This window comes from Numenius arquata, chromosome 2 (genome assembly GCF_964106895.1).
Source record: "Numenius arquata chromosome 2, bNumArq3.hap1.1, whole genome shotgun sequence".
In the NCBI taxonomy this organism is placed as follows: domain Eukaryota; kingdom Metazoa; phylum Chordata; class Aves; order Charadriiformes; family Scolopacidae; genus Numenius; species Numenius arquata.
Window position 1 is genome coordinate 4,581,574 of NC_133577.1, and position 20,082 is coordinate 4,601,655.

Consider the following 20,082-nt stretch of genomic DNA (forward strand, 5'->3'; position numbering starts at 1 on the left):
CATGGCCGTGAAGAATATTTATTCAATTTATTAAGCAACTGAGAGGTAAATCTCTTTCTGGTCAGTTAGGTATTGGTTTTTATCATGGTGCCTTTCCTGCTTTCAGGTGGAGTCTCCAACAGATAAAGCTGGAAATTTTTTTTGCTCGAATCACTGGGAAGGAGAAAACCTGAACACTCAGCTCTTTACGCATGCATCTACTATGGAAGATGTGCCAGTAAGTGGAAGTTTTCACCCCACCACATGATTTCTCTGTTTTACATCCCTGTTCAGTTCTTAAAGGCAAGAGGGAAAATATTTTGTCTGACCTTCCTCACAAGCAGGCGTTATTCGTTATTTCTGTATCGTTTCCCTGTATTAAGCACAAGGAGCAAAATCCTGCTCCAATTAGACCACTGCAATGCCTACAGAAGGTGGCAGAAGCTGCAGTCGTTGTGCAGCCCACAGTCTTTGCAAAGAGCCTGCGCTCGGAGGAGGCCTGCACCTGTGTATAGAAATGACTATGTCAGGGAGATAAAACTGGTGAAAAGAAAGAGAGAGTCTGTTTTGGTTTGTGCAGAGGAGTCTTTGCATGAGCACGGTTCCCTCTGCCTCCCCGGGACTACTCGGTGTTGCTGTTATTCTTGCCCCTGGGAGTTTCACTGGGTGAAAAACCTTTGCACGTGGTGATGCTCCTGCAGAGCCACGTCCTGGGGAGCCCAGGCTGAGGTCTGCTCCCAGCCTCTGGGACCGTGCCCAGTGTTGCACCCTCTGCAATCAGGCTGAGTTTGCTTTTAATACCTTCAAATTCAGGTTTTTCTCTTGAGTTACTGAAAATTGTTTTTTTCTTTTCTTTTCTTTTCTTTTCTTTTCTTTTCTTTTCTTTTCTTTTCTTTTCTTTTCTTTTCTTTTCTTTTCTTTTCTTTTCTTTTCTTTTCTTTTCTTTTCTTTTCCTTCTCTTCTCTTCTCTTCTCTTCTCTTCTCTTCTCTTCTCTTCTCTTCTCTTCTCTTCTCTTCTCTTCTCTTCTCTTCTCTTCTCTTCTCTTCTCTTCTCTTCTCTTCTCTTCTCTTCTCTTCTCTTCTCTTCTCTTCTCTTCTCTTCTCCCTTCCCTTCCCTTCCCTTCCCTTCCCTTCCCTTCCCTTCCCTTCCCTTCCCTTCCCTTCCCTTCCCTTCCCTTCCCTTCCCTTCCCTTCCCTTCCCTTCCCTTCCCTTCCCTTCCCTTCCCTTCCCTTCCCTTCCCTTCCCTTCCCTTCCCTTCCCTTCCCTTCCCTTCCCTTCTTCTTTTCCTGCTCAGAATCTTCTTACCAGCTCCATTTTAAAGATGCCCGTGTCTGAAGAGGATGGCAGTTTTCACAAAACATTTGCAGTACCTAGGAACAGGCCACTAGCTAGTCCTCTGCAGGTAACCATTCTTTGATAAAAATACCCTTTCTATATAAAGATACATACATACATTGCTTTCTCACTGACTGATTTTGACTATGGAAGAATGAAACGTTCAGATGAACGTGGTTGAGGGTGTTGCTTTGCCTGTGGAGCGTGAGGACACGGAGGCTACAGCTGTGCCGGGAAGCTAAACAGTGCAAAGCCCCATGCGTGGGGCTTTGTAACCGAGCCAATTCCAGTGTTAAACTGGTAGAACGGAGAATTAAGGTGGGCCAGAGCCTTTTTCCCATAGGCTTCTTGTAGGCAGCTCTGCTGCTTTGGAGGGCAGGGCAGTTGAGTGGTGTGGTGGTGGCCAGAACTTGTCACTGGCCTCGGGGGGAGAGCAGAGACCCTGGCGCTGCCCCGCTGGCCACCACAGATGTGGTCACTACTCCCCATCTGGCCAAGCTCCAGAGTGGCCTTTCCCTGAGCGCAGGCTGATGTGGCACCAGAAATGTGGTTGTAAACGGTGGTCTGAAGGGACCTCGTAACCCTTATGGCTGGTTGTACATCTTGGGATCTCTGAACTGACTTAAATGTGCGACTGTTTCAATGTAAGCCGGAGGTGAGGCCGGGTTTTACATATTTGTGCTTTTTCCAAGTGCTAACGAACGTATACATTTGCTGTACTTTTTAAAATATAGCTGCTACACAGGGCCTGATGCAAAGCCCACCAAAGTCATTAGCAGCCTCTTTGGCAACCCTTGTGGACAGAAGTCATTCAGAGAACGGAACGCGGTGCGGATAATGATCAATTATCCTTCCACCACAGCCCGTACTTTTTGAGGTAGATGAATGAGTGATTTTCTATCCCTTCTCCACACGGGTGAATTGAGGGAAAGTGCCTCATTCCCCAGGGTGAGTCACTGTCAGAAAGGAAATTATAACTCCATAGTTCCTGACTTTCAGATAGTCCACATGGCTAATCTTTTCTTTCCTCCCTCTTGCCAGAATTTACATTAGGGGTTTATTTCCTGTAGGAAGGAGTGAAGAAAAACCTGCTTTTGATTAAGCGTCTCTAGCCGGGCATTATAAAGTGAGATATTAAAATTTCACACGTGTCCCCCTTTGGCACAGTTTGCCACGGGGTAGGTTTGTGTTCTGCACTGCAGGATCACAGGATGAGAAGCCGCGTGGGGAGCGGGGACTGCGTCTCCCCTCTGCGTGGGGGTGTCCGTAGGGACCAAAAACTCACACTCCCTTGCTGCTTGTTTACTCTTTTCTCATGAACCGTGTTTCTTACTGCACCGTGGTAGACGGCTGAGAGGAGGGCTTGAAGATCCATGGTCCGGGTTAGGGCAGTTATTTCGGGACTGAGTCCAGACCATCTCACGGCAAAGGAGCCCAGGGCTCCAGCTTTGCAGGGGGTCCCTGGAGCTCGCCGGCTGGTGCGTGGATGGAGGTTGCTGGTCCCACTGTCTTGCCAGCCCAGCCCAGCTCTGGGCTCCTCCATAGGGTTAAGACAACATTTTCAGGGAGCTGAACAGAGTATGTTGTGGGTTAGAATCACAGAATGGTTAGAGTTGGAAGGGACCTTAAAGATCATGTGGTTCCAAGCCCCTGCCATGGGCAGGGACACCTCCCACCAGACCAGGTTGCTCAAAGCCCCATCCAGCCTGGCCTTGAACACCTCCAGGGATGGGGCAGCCACAGCTTCTCTGGGTTGTCCGGTCAGTGGTGGTTCCCTACACTCTGCCTGTAATAAAAACAAAGCATCTGAGGTGCCTGTAAAATAGGATCTTTTGATCTTCGGCGTAACAGTGTTATGTTTCCTGCTATCTAAAAATAATTTCTTTACAAGCTGCTGTAAACGAAAGGGCTTGTTTAACCTTCTCTCTTCACTCAATGCTGATTTTGTTCAGGAAGTTTACACGAACCAATTTGTGGGCTGTTCTGGATCCCGTTCTCCGGTCCTTGGTCAGGAAAAGCCTTTAATTTTGCACGTTAAAAGTCAGGTATTCTCATTGTTTGGATAAAGAGGACTTTTCCTTAAGTAGGAACCGAGTTAAAAAATACTTCCCAACTCACCTCGGTGTTTAAAATATGCTGAACTGAAAGAAAAAGCCAGACATCTGATAAGGACACGGTGTGTCTAAAGGGTGCAAAGCAATTGAACCTGTCAGCGTTGGCGCTTGGTTTTGGCTGGTGGCGTTTTGTACGTGCCCAGTTTTTAGCACGTTCTTCTGCTTTCCAGTTTATAATTTGGTGTATTGCCCACATACATGTACACACACACACACACACACGGACGCACACACAAACGCTGGATTAAATCCACCGATACCGTGCAGGCAGAGGTGAAACAACCAGGGAACGCAGCTGGGTGCAATTTAATTGTGTCTGCATGTGTTTGCCTTGCTGCTGTTAATCTTTTGGGCCTGACCCAACTGTTGTTACTTAGGCAAATTCTCGTTGACTTCAGGTAAGAATTATTGCACTCTCTGCACCTCGGGATGTGCGCGTGGAGAGGGAAGAGGGAAGGAAAGAGACACAGCGCTAAACTGTCTTTTTTCCCCAATATGCTTGATTCTTAAAATTCCATTTTCTTTTAAATTTGAACTCGCATAAGAGGGAGGTAGCACAGTTACCAGCCTGCAGTATAGAATCATAGAATCATCCAGGTTGGAAGAGACCCTTGGGATCATCGAGTCCAACCATCTGGTAGATGATCCCAAGGGTCTCTTCCAACCTGGGTGATTCTATGATTCTATGATTCTATCTACCCTACACTACAGAGTTCTCCCCTATACCATATCCCCCAACACCACATCTAAACGGCTCTTAAACACATCCAGGGATGGTGACTCAACCCCCTCCCTGGGCAGCCTATTCCAATGCCCGACCACTCTTTCTGTGAAAAATTCTTTCCTAATGTTCAGTCTAAACCTACCCTGCTGGAGCTTGAAGCCATTCCCTCTCGTTCTGTCATTAATTACCTGTGCGAAGAGACCAGCACCAACCTCTCTACAGTGTCCTTTCAAGTAGTTGTAGAGAGTGATGAGGTCTCCCCTCAGCCTCCTCTTCCTCATACTAAACAGTCCCAGCTCCTTCAACCGCTCTTCATATGAAGATTTTTCATTGCTTTATTAATTTGCACTGCATTTACATAAAGAAAAAGATATTTGACTTGCAATAGGCTCACCAAAGTGCCTGATTACTGACTGTTTTGCTGTTAGATTCCAAAGAAGGCAAGAGTAACCAATGTTCAAAGCAGTCCCTATGGGTATTTTTTTACTGCATTTTGGACACACAACTGATCATATGCAACTTCGTAAATAATAGCTGATGACCATATCAGATAGCGTGGTGTGATTCATCAGGAATGATGAGGAACAGCACGTTGCATCATTAGGCGTGTGAGGTCAGGCAGCTGCCCATAACGGCACTGGGAATGTGGTGGGATCACTGCTGGACCAGAGCAGTGGGAGAAAGAGTCCCCTTAGAGCCGAGAAGAGTTTTGACCCCCTGGTTAAGCCTCTGTAAAACGTTGGATGTGAAGGCAGCTGTGTGTAGGATCTTTCCATAAGGTATGAAGGTTCAGCCAGCTTTTTTATCCCGCACAGCAAATCTCCTGCGTTGGGTATATCCTCTTGCTGGCAGGAACAGGAGATGTCTCACCAAACCCACGTGTTGCCCTGGGGTGGAATTACTCTTACGCTCCATCGCAGGGATCCCACATACTTCTGCTTTGTATTGGTGGAGTTAGTTACAACCTACATTTTTGCAACCCGTGTTTTTGTCACTCAGACAATACTTAAGTTTCACTGTAGGGAGATTTTGGCCTCACTAGGAACTTTTCCAGGGGTTAAGATTTTGGGATAACGTCTGAAGCCCTTATTGAGGCAGGATGATGATTTGTACCGAGCATTTGCTTGAATAGTGCCTCGTAAGAGGTTGCGTAAAAACTCTGCTTCTGGCTGTTCCTGTGTAGAAGTTATGTTTCATTTCACATTATGTTCCGTAGCCAATCAAACAAGTAGCAGTACATAATGCAAACTATCCTAACACAGACATTTTAACAGATAGAAAAGTAGGCTAAATCATAGACCATCCACCTAACCCTGCAGGCGATCAAAAGACACCATGAAATGGAACCTTTTAAGAAAATAGCGCTGCTTTGATATCTTCTTCCCCCAGTAACAAAGGAAACAACGCAAGGTAGAAGCCCTGCAAGCTAAAGAGAATGTTCTTCAACCCCGAGCTCCTGTCACTTTCCATTTTTTAACCACAGACTGACACGTTTCAGCTCGAATTTCCTGACTTTCAGCGGTTTGTGTAACCATTTTCTTTAAAGAGTAAGTTTAAAGGATTTTAAGCCAGCTACTTGGTTAGCCTTTGCAAGAACGTGAGCTGTCATTAAGCTTAATTTTCTCCGTTTAAAAAGTGAAATGTGGAATCTCCTTTGCAGCTGGTTGTCAGAGAGAAGGCACAGGCGAGGCAGCGTGCTCTCCGGCAGCAGCAGGCTTACTCTGGTTTACCTCTGTGGCTTTTTTTTGGGGCAAGAAGATCTCAAAGTCTTATATTCTTCTTTTTTTAGCGAAGGGAGAGGGGGAAGCCCACTGTGCTGAGGTCCCGGGAGGTGTAAGGTTTGCACCGCAAGGAAAGGTGGCCTTGCTGGTGTCACAGAATCACAGAATGATATGAGGTTGGAAGGGACCTCTGGAGATCATCCAGTCCAACCCCCTGTCAAAGCAGGTCCACCCAGAGTAGGTTGCACAGGAACGTGTCCAGGCGGGTTTGGAATGTCTCCAGAGAAGGAGACTCCACCACCTCCCTGGGCAGCCTCTTCCAGGGCTCTGCCACCCTCACAGGAAAGAAGTTCCTTCTCAGGTTTAGATGGAACTTCTTACTTCAAGTTTGTGCCTGTTTCCTCTTGTCCTGTCACTGGGCACCACTGAAAAAAGACTGGTCCCATCCTCCTGACACCCACCCTTTAAGTATTTATAGGCAAAAAACCATGGAATGCCTCACGAATTTGCGTGTCCCTCACGTGTGTTGTCCCTCCTCTGGCCAGTGGCAGATGTGTCCAGGAGCTGTGCTTGGCACGGGTGAGGGAAGGAAAAGGAGGTCGTTGGAAGTTACAGGTCAGTCATTGCATGTTTTCTTCCCGGGGGAGTCGAATCGAGGTTGCAAACAGAGCAGGAGTTAGAGCTGCCCCGAGTAGGCCATGGCCTCTCAGGAAGAAGAAAAAGTGACACCTTAACTGTCAGGCATTTGCAGCAATGTGTTCTGATCCATGAATTAAAAAAAAAAAAATTACTTAAGGAGAAAAGTAGAAGGAGACTGAATATCCTTATGTGAGTTGCAAGTGCTTAGCCCATTTCTGTATCTCCTCCATTAATCTTGGAAAGCTCATACATCTCAACCAGGAGTTTTCTCTGAGTGAGGGCTTCAGGGTTAAGCTCTTACAAGCACCACTAAATAGTTCTTTCTAGCTCTGGTTCCAGGCTAGGACCTGGAAAAGTTGGACCATCTTACTCTCTCACACCTAGGAAACTGTATTTCTGAACAACCAGGGAAGCCCCAGAGTTTAGGAGAAGGCTGTCCCATGGGCCAGAGGAGAATGAGCAACACGAGCAGAAACAGTGCTCTGCCTTAGCAAGTGAAGTAGAATTCATTTATGGTCACTGGATGTTTAAATTAGTCTTTACTGTCTGGTCTTGATAAGTAAAAGGGCTTCTCTTGGTTCTGCATCCTAACAAGAATGGATGGGGCTTTGAGCAACCTGGTCTGGTGGGAGGTGTCCCTGCCCACGGCAGGGGGCTTGGAACTGGATGAACTTTAAGGTCTCTTCCAACCCAAACCATTCTATGATTTTATAAGAATAGAAAGCCATACTATTGTACACGATACACATCATATTCTGCTAGGAAATTGCTTTGTTTAGGCCGTTGATTGTTTTACTGTTTCAGAATAAATACTGCATTTCTGTTGGAAGCCACCTTTTCAGCAGCACGTTCTGCGAATTGTCCGTAAGGGAAAACTGGCAAGAAATCCAGCTTTTTGCAGTAGAGGAACACGATAAGATTTTATTTTAAGATAAAATAAAGATAAAATAAAATAAGATAAGATTTTATTTTAAGATGAATATTTTAAACATTTTGGGGTATTTTTTGGTTTTAAATGCCAGCACAACTTGGCTGGATGAATGGGAACGTGTGTAACACCCAGAGCTTCGCTGGAGCTGCCGAAGGTACCTGCCGGCGTCGCGGAGATTTAAAATCTGTCTGCTAAGACAGAGGGTTGTGTTTTGTTTGGTTTGGTTTTTTTTGTTTTGGTTTTTTTTGTTTTGGTTTGGGGTTTTTTTTGTTTTGTTGGGTTTTTTTGGTTTTTTTGTTTTGTTTTGTTTTGTTTTGTTTTCCCCAAAGATTTTTACTACGCTCCCATCAGTCTGGGAGCCGGGTGCTGTGCGGCAGCGTTGGGTTTTGGCATCCTCTCCTGACACACAGGGTGTCGCAAGGCGGGAAGCTTTCTCCAGGCAGCACGTGATAAAGGCGGTCCAGGCTCCCGAGCGCAGAAGGACGAGTTCTGTTAGAGAAGCACCTTTCCGCAGCCTTTTCTTTCCTTACTCCGGTCTTGTTTTCTTTAGATGGTCCAAGTTGTTTTTTTTTTTTATTTAAAGTGCTTTAATTGGATATCCCGGTTGCAGCTTTTGACAGTTCGTTGACGGTTCGCGTCTGCCTGGGGGCAGTTGAAGGCGAGAGCGAGGTAGTTTTGCTGCCAGGAAAAGGATGTGCTGGTAGGATTACTGAGGTTTAAACAAAAAAAAAAACAAAACAAAAAAAAACCCCAAAACCACAAAATTAGAGCCAGGGAGAATGACATAGCTGGAATTGTACCGTGGGTCTGCAATTTTATCCTATGGGAACTGATAGTAGCATTACCTTCTTCTCCACCCCACTCCCTGCTTTAACTTAAAGAGGGAAAACTGCTGCGTGTGGAAGAGAAAAATACAGCTGAAAGTACTGGCTGAGTAAGAGTAAGCTAAGAGTAGTCTCTCGCTTTTTGAGGCGGTAAGAAAAATTATTTGGAAGGAATTGTACTGTGGAAATCCCTTTCTTTCCCCACTGGCTAAGGATTTAGGTGCCAAAACGAACACCTCGCTCTTAGATGGGAGAATTTTTTAAGCGGGGTGAATCCACTGAATTAATAAAAAAAAAAAGGTCATCAATTTTGGCGGGTTTTGGCTTCTACTTACAGAGCTTTTGTGTTTCCATCCCTTGATTTGCAGAGTTGAACCTTTACATGTGATAGGGGAGGTGGAACGAGGGCTCTGCAAAAGGAGGGGTCTGACCCGGGTTTCTGTGCTGGTTTCCTCCTTGCTTTCTGCTGCCACTCTCCTGTAACAGAGCCCGGGGAAATACTGTGCTTTTCCCTTTTTTCTAAGGGATGGGGGGGACCCTGCCTGGGTCCTGGGACGCGGCTCTCCCTGCCGAGGAGGGAAGGAAAACTTCTGGCATCGGGATGACTTTTGCGGCGCTGCGCTGCGGGGCTGGCAGGGGGAAGGCTTTGTGCTTTGTTTGGTGTTGGCTGCCGGGTGCCAAGGCTTCAGACCGAAAACGTGTATTAAAAATACCCACTTTAAATGTTGTCTTAGCTCCCCAGGACAGAATTGAAAACCTTCTTAGTAAATAGAGTGAATATACTACTTTGGGGCAAATTCTGCTTTCTTTACTAGAGCAAAGCTCTAGCGGGACTGCACTAGAGACTGCAAAGTGTCTTGTTTTATAGATTTGTCATAAAAGGCGGGGGGGAAAAATAGTGTAATGTATTTCTGAGGAAATAATACAAGGCTCAAAACTCTGTGGGGGGACTCTCCTGTCCTGTCTCTGGAGCAAAACTTCAGTTGTTCCGAACAGGCTGGAGCTGGGGGGGTCTAGCTGGAGGATCCTCCTGCCCCTTGCTGTGTGTCTGCTGCCCCCCACGTCCCCAGAAGGAGGGCAGGGGGTTCCTGCCTGCCCGAGAGCTTTCTGCTGCTCTGACGTCAGGTTCAACGAAGACCAGGCTTTCAGTGGAATGAGTGACATGTAGCAGCCTGCTGAGATGCTGGAGATACCAGCATACAGATTTATTATTTCTTTTTTTTCTTTTCTAAGCACATGGCTGTTAATACAAAGAGCTCAGTGTAGATACTAACAATTAAGCCTAATTTATGAAATCAGGACGCTCCTTGCCTGAAGTTACTTCTATTTTTTAAAAATTGACGTACTGTGACAGATGGACTACTTCTTAGATGTTTTCAGTTACTTAGGGGACTGCTGATCTCTCATTTCTAGACCAGGGCATTGAAGCTTTGGGGGATCACAGGGAAATACCAGTTGGGCACATACTTTTGTCCTTTGAAATGATGGATATTCTGGAACTACCAGAATATTTTGAGTTACATGGACCAAATCTGGCTTCTGCGTAAGACTAATGGCATTGTAGTAGTCATTAATTTGGTCCCTGATGAAGATACCTCTAAAACAATAGGGTAAAATACTCACAGGTGCCCGAGTCCTGCTGAGGATCAGTAGGAGGCCGTAGGTTCCCAGCTGATGTAGGTGCCTTTGAAAAAGTTGCCCTGGAAGCTGTTGAAGCAAAACACAGAAGCAGCTGTGGTGTACAGAAAGTGTGTCACACCTGCTTTTTGGCTGGTGGCCCTAGGCTGAGCCACAGCACAGGGTACGTAGCCGGCCCAGGTTGAACCACTGTAGAAAAAAAAGAGGTGCATGGGATGTTTGTTCCCCCCTCACAGATGCGGCTTCCCCACAAAAAGCTGCAGAAACTTAATGACTTGAGGCCTGACCCCGTGCTCCGTTGCATGGGGAAGTCCCACTGAAGCTCAGCAGGAGTTTGGCAGAAGTTTCCAGAGGACTAACATGCTGGCCCTCATCGTGGCCGCGCTGCTCACTTACTCATTGGTTTTGTCCCTTTGAGACTGTGAGCCCTCCCAGGCAGGGAACCTCGGTCCCTGTGTTTGTACCACTGCCCTGATTAGGGCATATTATGAGAAATTATCTGTATTTCATATGTTGCCCAGCCTTTTACTATCCACATGTCTAAGATAACACTGTTTACAGTCAGAAGAGCATTCTCTAAACAGAGAATAATTTAAGGATCCTCTTGCACGGTTACAAGGAGCAGCGTGAACAGCCATGGGCACACCGGTTCAGTTCTGCTCTTAGCAGACGGTTTGCAGTCCACTAATTATGCTTCATATGATGTCCTAGGGTGGTGAGACGCTGGAACAGGTTGTCCAGAGAAGCTGTGGCTGCCCCATCCCTGGAGGGGTTCAAGGCCAGGCTGGATGGGGCTTTGAGCAACCTGGTCTGGTGGGAGGTGTCCCTGCCCATGGCAGGGGGTTGGAACTGGATGATCTTTAAGGTCCCTTCCAACCCAAACCATTCTATGATTCTAAATGTTGGGAAGGCTTTGGCCATCTCCTTGGGCAACATAGATCTTGCAGTGCAGAGCTGATCCTTGTTGAAAGCAGAGGAAAATAGAGAAGGGTTTCTTCTGGCTTGTCTTTTTGTTGGTGGATCTTGGGCATAGACCTTCTCAATAGTCAACAGTACTGGGATCCCTTGGCTAGCAACGCAGCTTTCCAGTAAGCACAGTCATGGGCATTTTTGGAATACAGTATTGCAAAATATTTGGAATACAGGGTATTTGTACAAGTAGCTCTATATAATAATAGAGTTTTGCTTCGAGGCTTAGGGGATATCTCAGTGTGGAAACGCAGACGTACTGAGTAAGTGAAAAAGTTCAATAGAAAGAAAAACAAGCATGTGTAAATGTGTGTGTATACTGGTAAATTCCAGGAGCTTTGAAATTTCATTACTGTTTATAGCTCAGGGCAAGGAGAAACATCTCACATGTGTGTAGAGAGTAAATAAATACAGTGCACGCAGCCCTCTGCAGATATGTTTATCTCACTTTAACATTATACTGAATGCTGTCTGTAACCTCCATAAATACCACAAGAAGTGAAATGGCTTACACGATAATTAAAATGCTGTTTCTGCCGAGAGTCGTGTCCCCCCCACCACCACCACCACCCCCCTTCCTTCTCCTTTGCCGGAGGAGCTCCGCTGATGGGCACGTGTTAACCGGGGCACGCAGGTGAAAGTGGCTTTGAGCGCGGGACTTCTTGTTAATTGTGGTCAGGCCGTCAAGATGGTTGGGTCCCTTCAGGGGACACGGGGGCAGCACAGCTGTTCTGCTAGAATGGAGGCTCGGCAGGAGTTTGTGCACGGTCATCGCGCCCAACATCGTAACTGTGGGCTCGGCCCATCTGTGCCCGGTAAAGTCCACCTGCAAGTAAAATCTCTTTTGAGAACTTTCGTGGAACAGAAGGATTAAAGGCAAGGCTGTAGATGCGTCCTCGTAGAGAAGGCGCTGTTTGAGAGAGAAGTTGGGGGGGAGGTTTGGGTCCTGGCTCATGGTGTGCCCCTCTCCCGGTTGTCTCGTCTACCTGAGAAGTGATGAGATGATAGTTTTTTGCCTGTTGAGCTGAGATTTCAATTTTTTTTGAGGTGGGACAACATCCTACCACATGTTTGAGAAACCTGGTCTAGTGTGAGGTGTCCCTGCCCACGGGACTGGATGATCTTTAAGGTCCCGTCCAACCCGAACCATTCTGTGATTCCATGTTCATGCAACGATCGCGAGTGGGTCCGGCTTTGGCTGGGGCTATGACTTAAATTGCATGCTGTTCACCCCAAATCTCTCTGCCTCCTTCTAATTTAGCACCTGAACAACACCTGGGAGTCGGCGTCCTGCGGGAAGATCGAGGACCAGATGGCCCTGACGGATCAGGCGCGCAAGTACATGGCCGCCTTCCCCACCCGGACCCTGGTGATGTGAAAGGGTCGACGGACAGAGAAGCATTATGGTTTCGAGAACACTTCACCTCCGCTGGGAAATTCCTGTTCCTCGGCATGAAAACTTTTCATGAATGGGAGAAGAGCCTATTTTTGTTGTGGTACAACAGTTGGGAGCAGCACAAAGTGCATTTAGTCACTCAGCATATATTTTCTTGTTGGATTTCACCCAACTTAAGAGGATTTTTTTTTTTTTTTTGAATAAATGATACTTGCCTAAATTATTAGGTATTAAGTTTGAATCAGTAATTAATGCTCTTAAGTGCAGACTTATAATAAGGGTAATTTTTTTTGTACTTTTTGAGATCAAGCAAACCTAATACACCAGTATTGTTATTTCAGTGATGTGTTATCCAGGGATGGGGTCTTGTTTGTTTCTTTTTTTTTTTAGTATTTTTTTTGTTCTAATAATAAAAGAGCAGGTACTCAAACGGATATATTTTAAATCACTGAACAAAAAAAATGCATTGGTGTAAAATACCGAAGTGAAAAGCATTACTACAAACCGCTAGTCTGTGCAAAGGGGGAAAACTGATCAAGATCGTGAATGCTCAAACATCCATGCCTCTTGAAATACTCTTTTCATTCTCTTTTGGTTCTAGACCATTATACGTTGTGTGTTTCTGTTGGGGGAGGGGGGGGGGGAGGGGAAGGGTAATTAGCTTGCTTTAAAAAAATATTACTGTATGAAACATAGATTTATGAGAAAAATTATATTTTTATTCAGTAATTTAATTTTGTAAATGCCAAATGAATACTGTGTTTTGCTGCTACAGACCTTAGCGTGTAGACATGCTGCTAGTGTAAAAGGAGCAGTAGAGCTTTATATGGAAAGGAAACAAACGTTGATGTTAGCTAATTGACTATGCACTAGCATTTCAGACCTTTTTATTTTAATTTTTTTTTTACATGGTTTATATTTTCCCCCCTTTTTTTTTTTATAAGCAATATCTTTGAACACTGTTCCTGGGAGATTTTTTTTTTTTATTTTTTATTTTTTTGTCTGGATGTGTTGTTTTATTCCTCATTGGTTTGTAAGAGCATGCATTGCACCTTCATATGTTTGGGAGAACACTGTCTTGTTCATGTTGTCTGTTTTGTTCCATGTCTAGCTAATTGTTCCCTAACTTGGGTCTCGTGTACCGAATCAGGTTCTTAGAAATATATGGTTCTTTGTACTGCCATACCAAATCTTTATCGATATGGCAAAACACTGATTTTATTTTATTTTTTTTTTTAATGTTTGGGTTTTTTTTATAACAGCCTCTGACTTTGCTGCCTTAATAGCATTGGGTGCAGCTTCATCTGCACTTAATTTTTTTATACAACAATGTACTGCCTTGTAGATAAATAAAGTGTGTTCTTTTTTTACTTAAACCCGCATGGTCTCCTAATCTCGTTTGTCTCGGGTGTTTTGGCGCTGTTGTTATAGGCAACAATCAAGCCAAGAAGTTTTGTTTCCAGCGCACTCAGATAAGTAAGGAATAGGGTTTTGCACACCGTAGGTAACCTCAACATCCTCGGTTCTCGTGGATTGATAAGGAAGTGGAGGGAGCACAGCACAAAACAGTGAGTATTGAGGATGTTGGGGACTGGAGGGACATCTCTAGTGACACCAAAGTCCAGGTCAGGTTCAGCCAAGGGGGGGGGATCGACTGCACCTTTTGTGCAAATCTGCTGTTCTCATTCATTTCGTCATCTAAGACCATCAGATCAGGAGCCAACCGAATAAAAAGCAAAATACAGGAGTTCCTATGCTGTAGAGCAGATATTTATTTTTTTTTCATACTTGTCTTAAACCAGAGGTGAGAAGATACGTGGAAACCTGGTGCGTTACGCGGCACGGCAAATAATCGGGCAGAGCTGCGGAGCCTCATGCAGCGTTAGCACTGAGGACATTCAGCTCCCGGGAACCCTAGAGAGTAAAAGCAATCGCCAATGAAACAAAAAAAAAACCAACAAAGGAGAAAAAAAGAGAGATAAACTTACCAGGAAAAAATAATTGCATTTTATTTAGTAGCTTGAAAAGAAATAAATTGCTGAAATTTAAGTTGATGCGAATGCTTCAAAGCTAGACTGATATTCTTGAGGGCAGGCTTCAGCTCCGTGAAGGAAATAATTCCCATTTCCAAGCGTGAGTAGCCACCCCATATGGGCTGAGAGCCCCCAGAAGTTCCTTCCAGTCCATTTTACTCCTTCGCCAGCCTACCAAGTCCTCCCACTCCAAGCTACGCACCGGCCCTCACGCCGTGCTCTGCACAGAAGAGGAAGACTAAAAAGGCCTTTTCCATCCTCTGCATCCCTTCTGATGTGCTTTTGAGTTGCAGTATGAGAAGGGACTAGCACCTGCAGCAGCCACCTCCAAGTTCTGCTTCTCATCTGCCCTCCATGTGGGGTTCGGGCTCTCACCAGATTCTGGGGGGCCAGGGGAGAGGAAGCCCCAAGGTATGTGCTGTGGTTGTGCTGGGCCGCCATACAGCAAAACCTGGATAGGCTGGAGAGTTGGGCAGAGAGGAACCTAATGTACTTCAATAAAGGCAAGTGTAGGGTGCTGCACCTGGGGAGAAATAACCCCCTGCACCAGTACAGGTTGGGGGCTGACCTGCTGGAGAGCAGCTCTGAGGACAGAGACCTAGGAGTCCTGGTGGACAATAAGATGACCATGAGCCAGCAATGTGCCCTTGTGGCCAAGAAGGCCAACGGCATCCTGGGGTGCATCAGGAAGAGTGTGGCCAGCAGGTCGAGGGAGGTCATCCTGTCCCTCTGCTCTGCCCTGGTGAGGCCCCATCTGGAGTCCTGTGTCCAGTTCTGGGCTCCCCAGTTCAAGAAGGACAGGGACCTGCTGGAGAGGGTACAGCAGAGGGCTACAAAGGTGATGAGGGGCCTGGAGCATCTCCCTTATGAGGAGAGGCTGAGGGACTTGGGTCTTTTTAGTCTGGAGAAGAGAAGGCTGAGGGGGGATCTGATCAACACAAGCTGTACAGAGAGACCTAAGCTCTACAGAGAGACCTAGATAGATTGGAGCATTGGGCCAAAATCAATGGTATGAGTTTCAACAAGGGCAAGTGCCAGGTTCTGCACTTGGGCCACAATAACCCTGTGCAGCGCTACAGGCTTGGGGAAGTGTGGCTGGAAAGCTGCCTGGAAGAAAGACCTGGGGGTTCTAATTGACAAGCGGCTGAATATGAGCCAGCAGTGTGCCCAGGTGGCCAAGAAAGCCAACAGCATCCTGGCTTGTATTAGAAATAGCGTGACCAGCAGAAGCAGGGAGGTGATTGTGCCCCTGTACTCAGCACTGGTGAGGCCACACCTGGAGTATTGTGTCCAGTTTTGGGCACCTCAATACAAGAGAGATATCGAGGTGCTGGAGCGAGTGCAGAGGAGGGAAACGAAGCTGGTGAAGGGCCTGGAAAACAAATCATATGAAGAGCGGTTGAAGGAGCTGGGACTGTTTAGTATGAGGAAGAGGAGGCTGAGGGGAGACCGCATCACTCTCTACAACTACTTGACACTGTAGAGAGGTTGGTGCTGGTCTCTTCGCACAGGTAATTAATGACAGAACAAGAGGGAATGGCTTCAAGCTCCAGCAGGGTAGGTTTAGACTGAACATTAGGAAAGAATTTTTCACAGAAAGAGTGGTCGGGCATTGGAATAGGCTGCCCAGGGAGGTGGTTGAGTCACCATCCCTGGATGTGTTTAAGAGCCATTTAGATGTGGCGTTGGGGGATATGATATAGGGGAGAACTTTGTAGTGTAGGGTTGATGGTTGGACTCGATGATCCCAAGGGTCTCTTCCAACCTGGATGATTCTATGATTCTATGAACACCTATAAATACTGAAAGGGTGGCTGTCAGGAGGATGGGACCAGTCTTTTTTCAGCGGTGCCCAGTGACAGGACAAGAGGAAATGGGCACAAACTTGAACATAAGAAGTTCCACCTAAACATGAGGAGGAGCTTCTTTCCTGTGAGGGTGGCAGAGCCCTGGAACAGGCTGCCCAGAGAGGTGGTGGAGTCTCCTTCTCTGGAGACATTCCAAACCCGCCCGGACACGTTCCTGTGCAACCTGCTCTGGGTGACCCTGCTCTGGCAGGGGGTTGGACTGGATGATCTCCAGAGGTTCCTTCCAACCCCATGTCATTCTGTGATTCTGTGATTCTGTATATTCGCAGCGGTTACCCTGGGCAGGACCCCGGCCGGTGCTGGGTACGGATGGCGGAGAAGGGGAAGTCCACGGGAGCACTTGACTTGCCTGTGCGAAGGCTGCCGTAAAAACGCTTGTGCAAGACGGGAGGGAGGCCGGCGGGACTCGATGGTGTGCAAGCTGGGAAGAGGGAAAGGGCCGCCTTTGAGGCACGCCACAGCTTAAGCAACATGTTACAGCTTAAAAGGAGAAAAGAAAAAAAGAAGAAAAAAAGGGAAAAAGAAACAGCGAGCTTACAACAGGTCTCCAAGGCAAAGCTCTTGCCTCCGAGGGCTCCAGCTGTAGCTGCACCGAACGTGGCTGAGTTTAAACAGCTGGAGGAGCAGTGCCGGGAAACGGGGAGGCTCACCCTGCAGGTGCCCAGCATAAGGATTGGGGTTCCCCTTCCCCTCCCTGCCCCCCCCAGTTGCTTTAAACCCTCTTTTTAACATGCAAACCCCTTGCAATAATCATCTTGTTGATGGGCACACTCAGAGCTAATACAGAGGAAAATGTTTCTTTCTTCCCCCCCCCCCCATTTCATTGAAAATGCAAAACACTGGGTAGATTAAGGCTGATTTGCATATGTTTCTGCATGCATGTGGCGCTCAGCGTGAGCGAAGGAAGGGGCTTTGTTTGGCTGCTGTAGCCCAGGAACCTGATTATTTTTCCCCCACCAATACCCGCTAAGTTTCCTCTGCAACAAAGTGCCACCTCCCACGCGCCTTTCTCACGCTCTGCGGTCTCAAACCCACATCTGTCTTTCGGAAGTCCAAGAGAAGTCCTACCGGGCTGTTAAATTCCATCTCGGACATGGGTCAGGCAAGACCTATCCCAAGACAGGGCCACGTAAACGGTCTTGGCCGTGGCTATTTGTCCTCGCAGTGGCCCTTTGCACAGGTGTATAGCCACCCCGGACCCGTTTAAGCCCAGAGTAACCTACCAAAATCAAGGGAGAACAGGTTCAGTCAAGTTCTCATTTAATGGAGAGTAGATATTTGGCTCAAATTCCTATTAACCTTTTTCTTCACTGTAATTATAACTTAATAATGTTGTCAGTGGGAATTCTTTTGATTTCTGAAAAGAATTTAAATTATCATTTCAGCATGTGCCACTAATTAAAAATGAAGAGGCAAAGGAGCCAGGGCGAAAATAAAGGAAAACACCAGTGTGAGGTGTTTCCCAGCTAGACCCTGTAATTCTCCAGCTCTCTATGCACAGAGTCCCAGGGGTTCAACTCCCAACTGTCCGACCTACGCGACAGCTAAGCCTAAACTGAGAAAGTGCCAGAGCTTGGGCTGCTTTGGGAAAAAAAAACATTGTCGTTTGAATAAAAGAGCCAGACTTTGTAGTTAGAAGCCAAAATAACAAGTCTGCTGAGGCTAAAGCACGGAGCGCAGCACTGAACATTCTGCAGCACAGTGATCCTTCAAAAAAGCCAGAATAAAGGGGTTTTTTTTTTATTGGTGTTTGCAACCTTGAGCCTTATCCAGGCCAGCTCAGTCAATGGCCACCAGCCCTCCCTCAAGCCCCTACAGGCAGGCACGTAAGCAAAAGGTGTTTCTCTCGGGCTGTGATTGGAGCATCATAATCATCACCTTCTCTTACTCCTGCACGTGTAACTGTAGTTCTACCTCAGCCCTGATTTGAGACAGGGGTGATGGCAAAGGATAGAAAAGCCCTTGCTCCTAGAAATATTTTTTATTATTATTGATTTTTTATTGAAATAAACAATAATAATAATAAATAAAAAAAAAACCACAAGGAAAAAGAGCACGTTGAAAATATTTCATTTCGGGAAAGAATGATTTTGAGGCACTGGTCTGCATCTTGCTTGCCTCCTTGTTCCCTAGCAGGGGTGGATTCAGACAATAGCGCCCGGATGTTGGTGGCATTTTGCCTGGGTGGGCAAGAAAAGGCACTGGCCACATCTTCCAATCACCAGGCTGATGTCTTCATTCAAACAGAAGCTGTGCTTCCTGACCAAATGCACTTGTTCCCTTTGTTTGCCTCTTTTCTTTGAACTTGACTTCGATGTCTCAGCACTTTTCACTGAAGACCCTGGTACCAGCCTCAACGTGTCTGTGACTTTTTTGCTCTCAGTGACGGACGCGGGTAAGAAAATGAAGATAGACCACCGAGGTCCAAATTCTGCCTTCAGCCGTGTTTACAAGCTGGCAGTGGTTACACACCTCATTGTTAAGGGCTGTAAACCTGCTATTATTTTTCCATACAGTATTTGTGATCAGGTGGTTGTTTTTTTTTTTTACAATCCCTCTTGATACAAGGCATTTTTCCAATCCGTTCGAGTATCAGAACAATCGCTGGGTTGTTTTTTAATTAATTTTTTTTTTTTTTTTTTTTTTCTTTAAATGAGTCTCTGCTTCTCAGCCTGCCCGGCTCCGCGTTTACAGACTCGCTCGACTGCCACCCCAGGAAATTTCATTTCATGGGGAAACAACTTTTACTACTCGATTTAAATTACCACTCCTGGCTGCCGCCCCGAGACGCGCACACATCTGCCCGAGAAGCCCTTCGCAAAAAAACGGCGGAGAAGAAAGAAAAGTTTCAGGAAGCTCTCCCCGACCAGGTTTCTACACTAACCAGAGAGGCCACCTCTGCATCTCCCGGTTCCTGCTGGCCCAGCTGCGAGCCCCCCCTGGCCCTCCCGATAAAGTCACACACACACAACCCCCCAAGAGAGCCTTGAAAGGGTGCCTGCAGGTGTGCTTTCCTGCCCGCGCCTATCTCTCCCCTCCGCCTCTAATGTCTCATTAACTCCCTCTCATCAGCGTGCATCGGCACAGGAGTTATCTGAAGGCGAAGGGAGGCCCCGACTGACTATTTAAGCGATGGGGGTTTTTTTTCGGTATCTGTCTTCCTACCAGCTCAAGGCGGAGACCTCAGAGGCGCCGGCTCAACCTTCCTGTGCAGATAAAGGCGCTGCTAAGCCCCTGCTGCCGGCAGGGAAATGGAAATCTGCGCCGGGTGATAGCTCCTGCCTGCCCAGCCAAGCCTCGCTCCACCTAAGAATTAAATAGAGAAACGGCCCGTGCTTCGCTGCAAATTGACCCAAAATGCCGTTCGGTGGAATAATAAAGAAAAGAGAGGGTGCTTTGCTTTGCTTTTCTGCTCTGCCCATCCTCCCGGCCATCCCCTCTGCCCTCGTAGCTCGCTCCTGGCGGGTTCAGCTGCGTTTCACCAAGGCACGCACCCCTGATGGGGTCTGGCCCAAACCCTCCTGAAAATCGCTTGAAAAAAGTCGCCCGACATCAGTGAGCCCAAAGCCCAAGCCCATGCTTTGTCAGGGCATGGACACGGACCATTTCCCTGCCCACTCATGACAGTGCCCCTGTTACCCTCAGGTTCAGGATCACCTTCACTGAAAAGCAAGCTCTGGTTGTATCTCAAGTAACATCCTCCAGTCAAGCCCCATCCATGCACAAAAGCCTTTCACGGGAGATGATTTGCCCCAGGCTGGGAGGCCCACCAGGAACGGGCAGGACCACACTAGGTTCAGCTTTAGCACCCTCTCAGCAGCTGCCCACCTGCCCAGGATGGGGACGAGTTCTCCTCCTGCCCCATGAAGGTTCCACGGTGTCACCCCAGGAGCAACCACTCAGGGGGACA

At 47.0% G+C, this 20,082-nt stretch overlaps 1 protein-coding gene across 9 annotated transcripts in view; it reads left to right on the top strand.

Annotated features, from left to right (window-relative positions):
• The window catches only part of MYB (MYB proto-oncogene, transcription factor), a 29,234-nt gene extending 16,981 nt beyond the window's left edge, over positions 1-12,253 (top strand). For 8 of the 9 annotated variants that reach the window (XM_074167165.1, XM_074167117.1, XM_074167131.1 and 5 more), the window contains 3 exons: positions 107-217; positions 1,275-1,382; positions 12,137-12,253. In XM_074167165.1, the coding sequence (XP_074023266.1) occupies positions 107-217; positions 1,275-1,382; positions 12,137-12,253 (336 nt within the window). The remainder of the gene's footprint in view (positions 1-106; positions 218-1,274; positions 1,383-12,136) is intronic. The other variant, XM_074167153.1, reaches the window with a different exon arrangement.
• Positions 12,254-20,082: the final 7,829 nt, after the last annotated feature.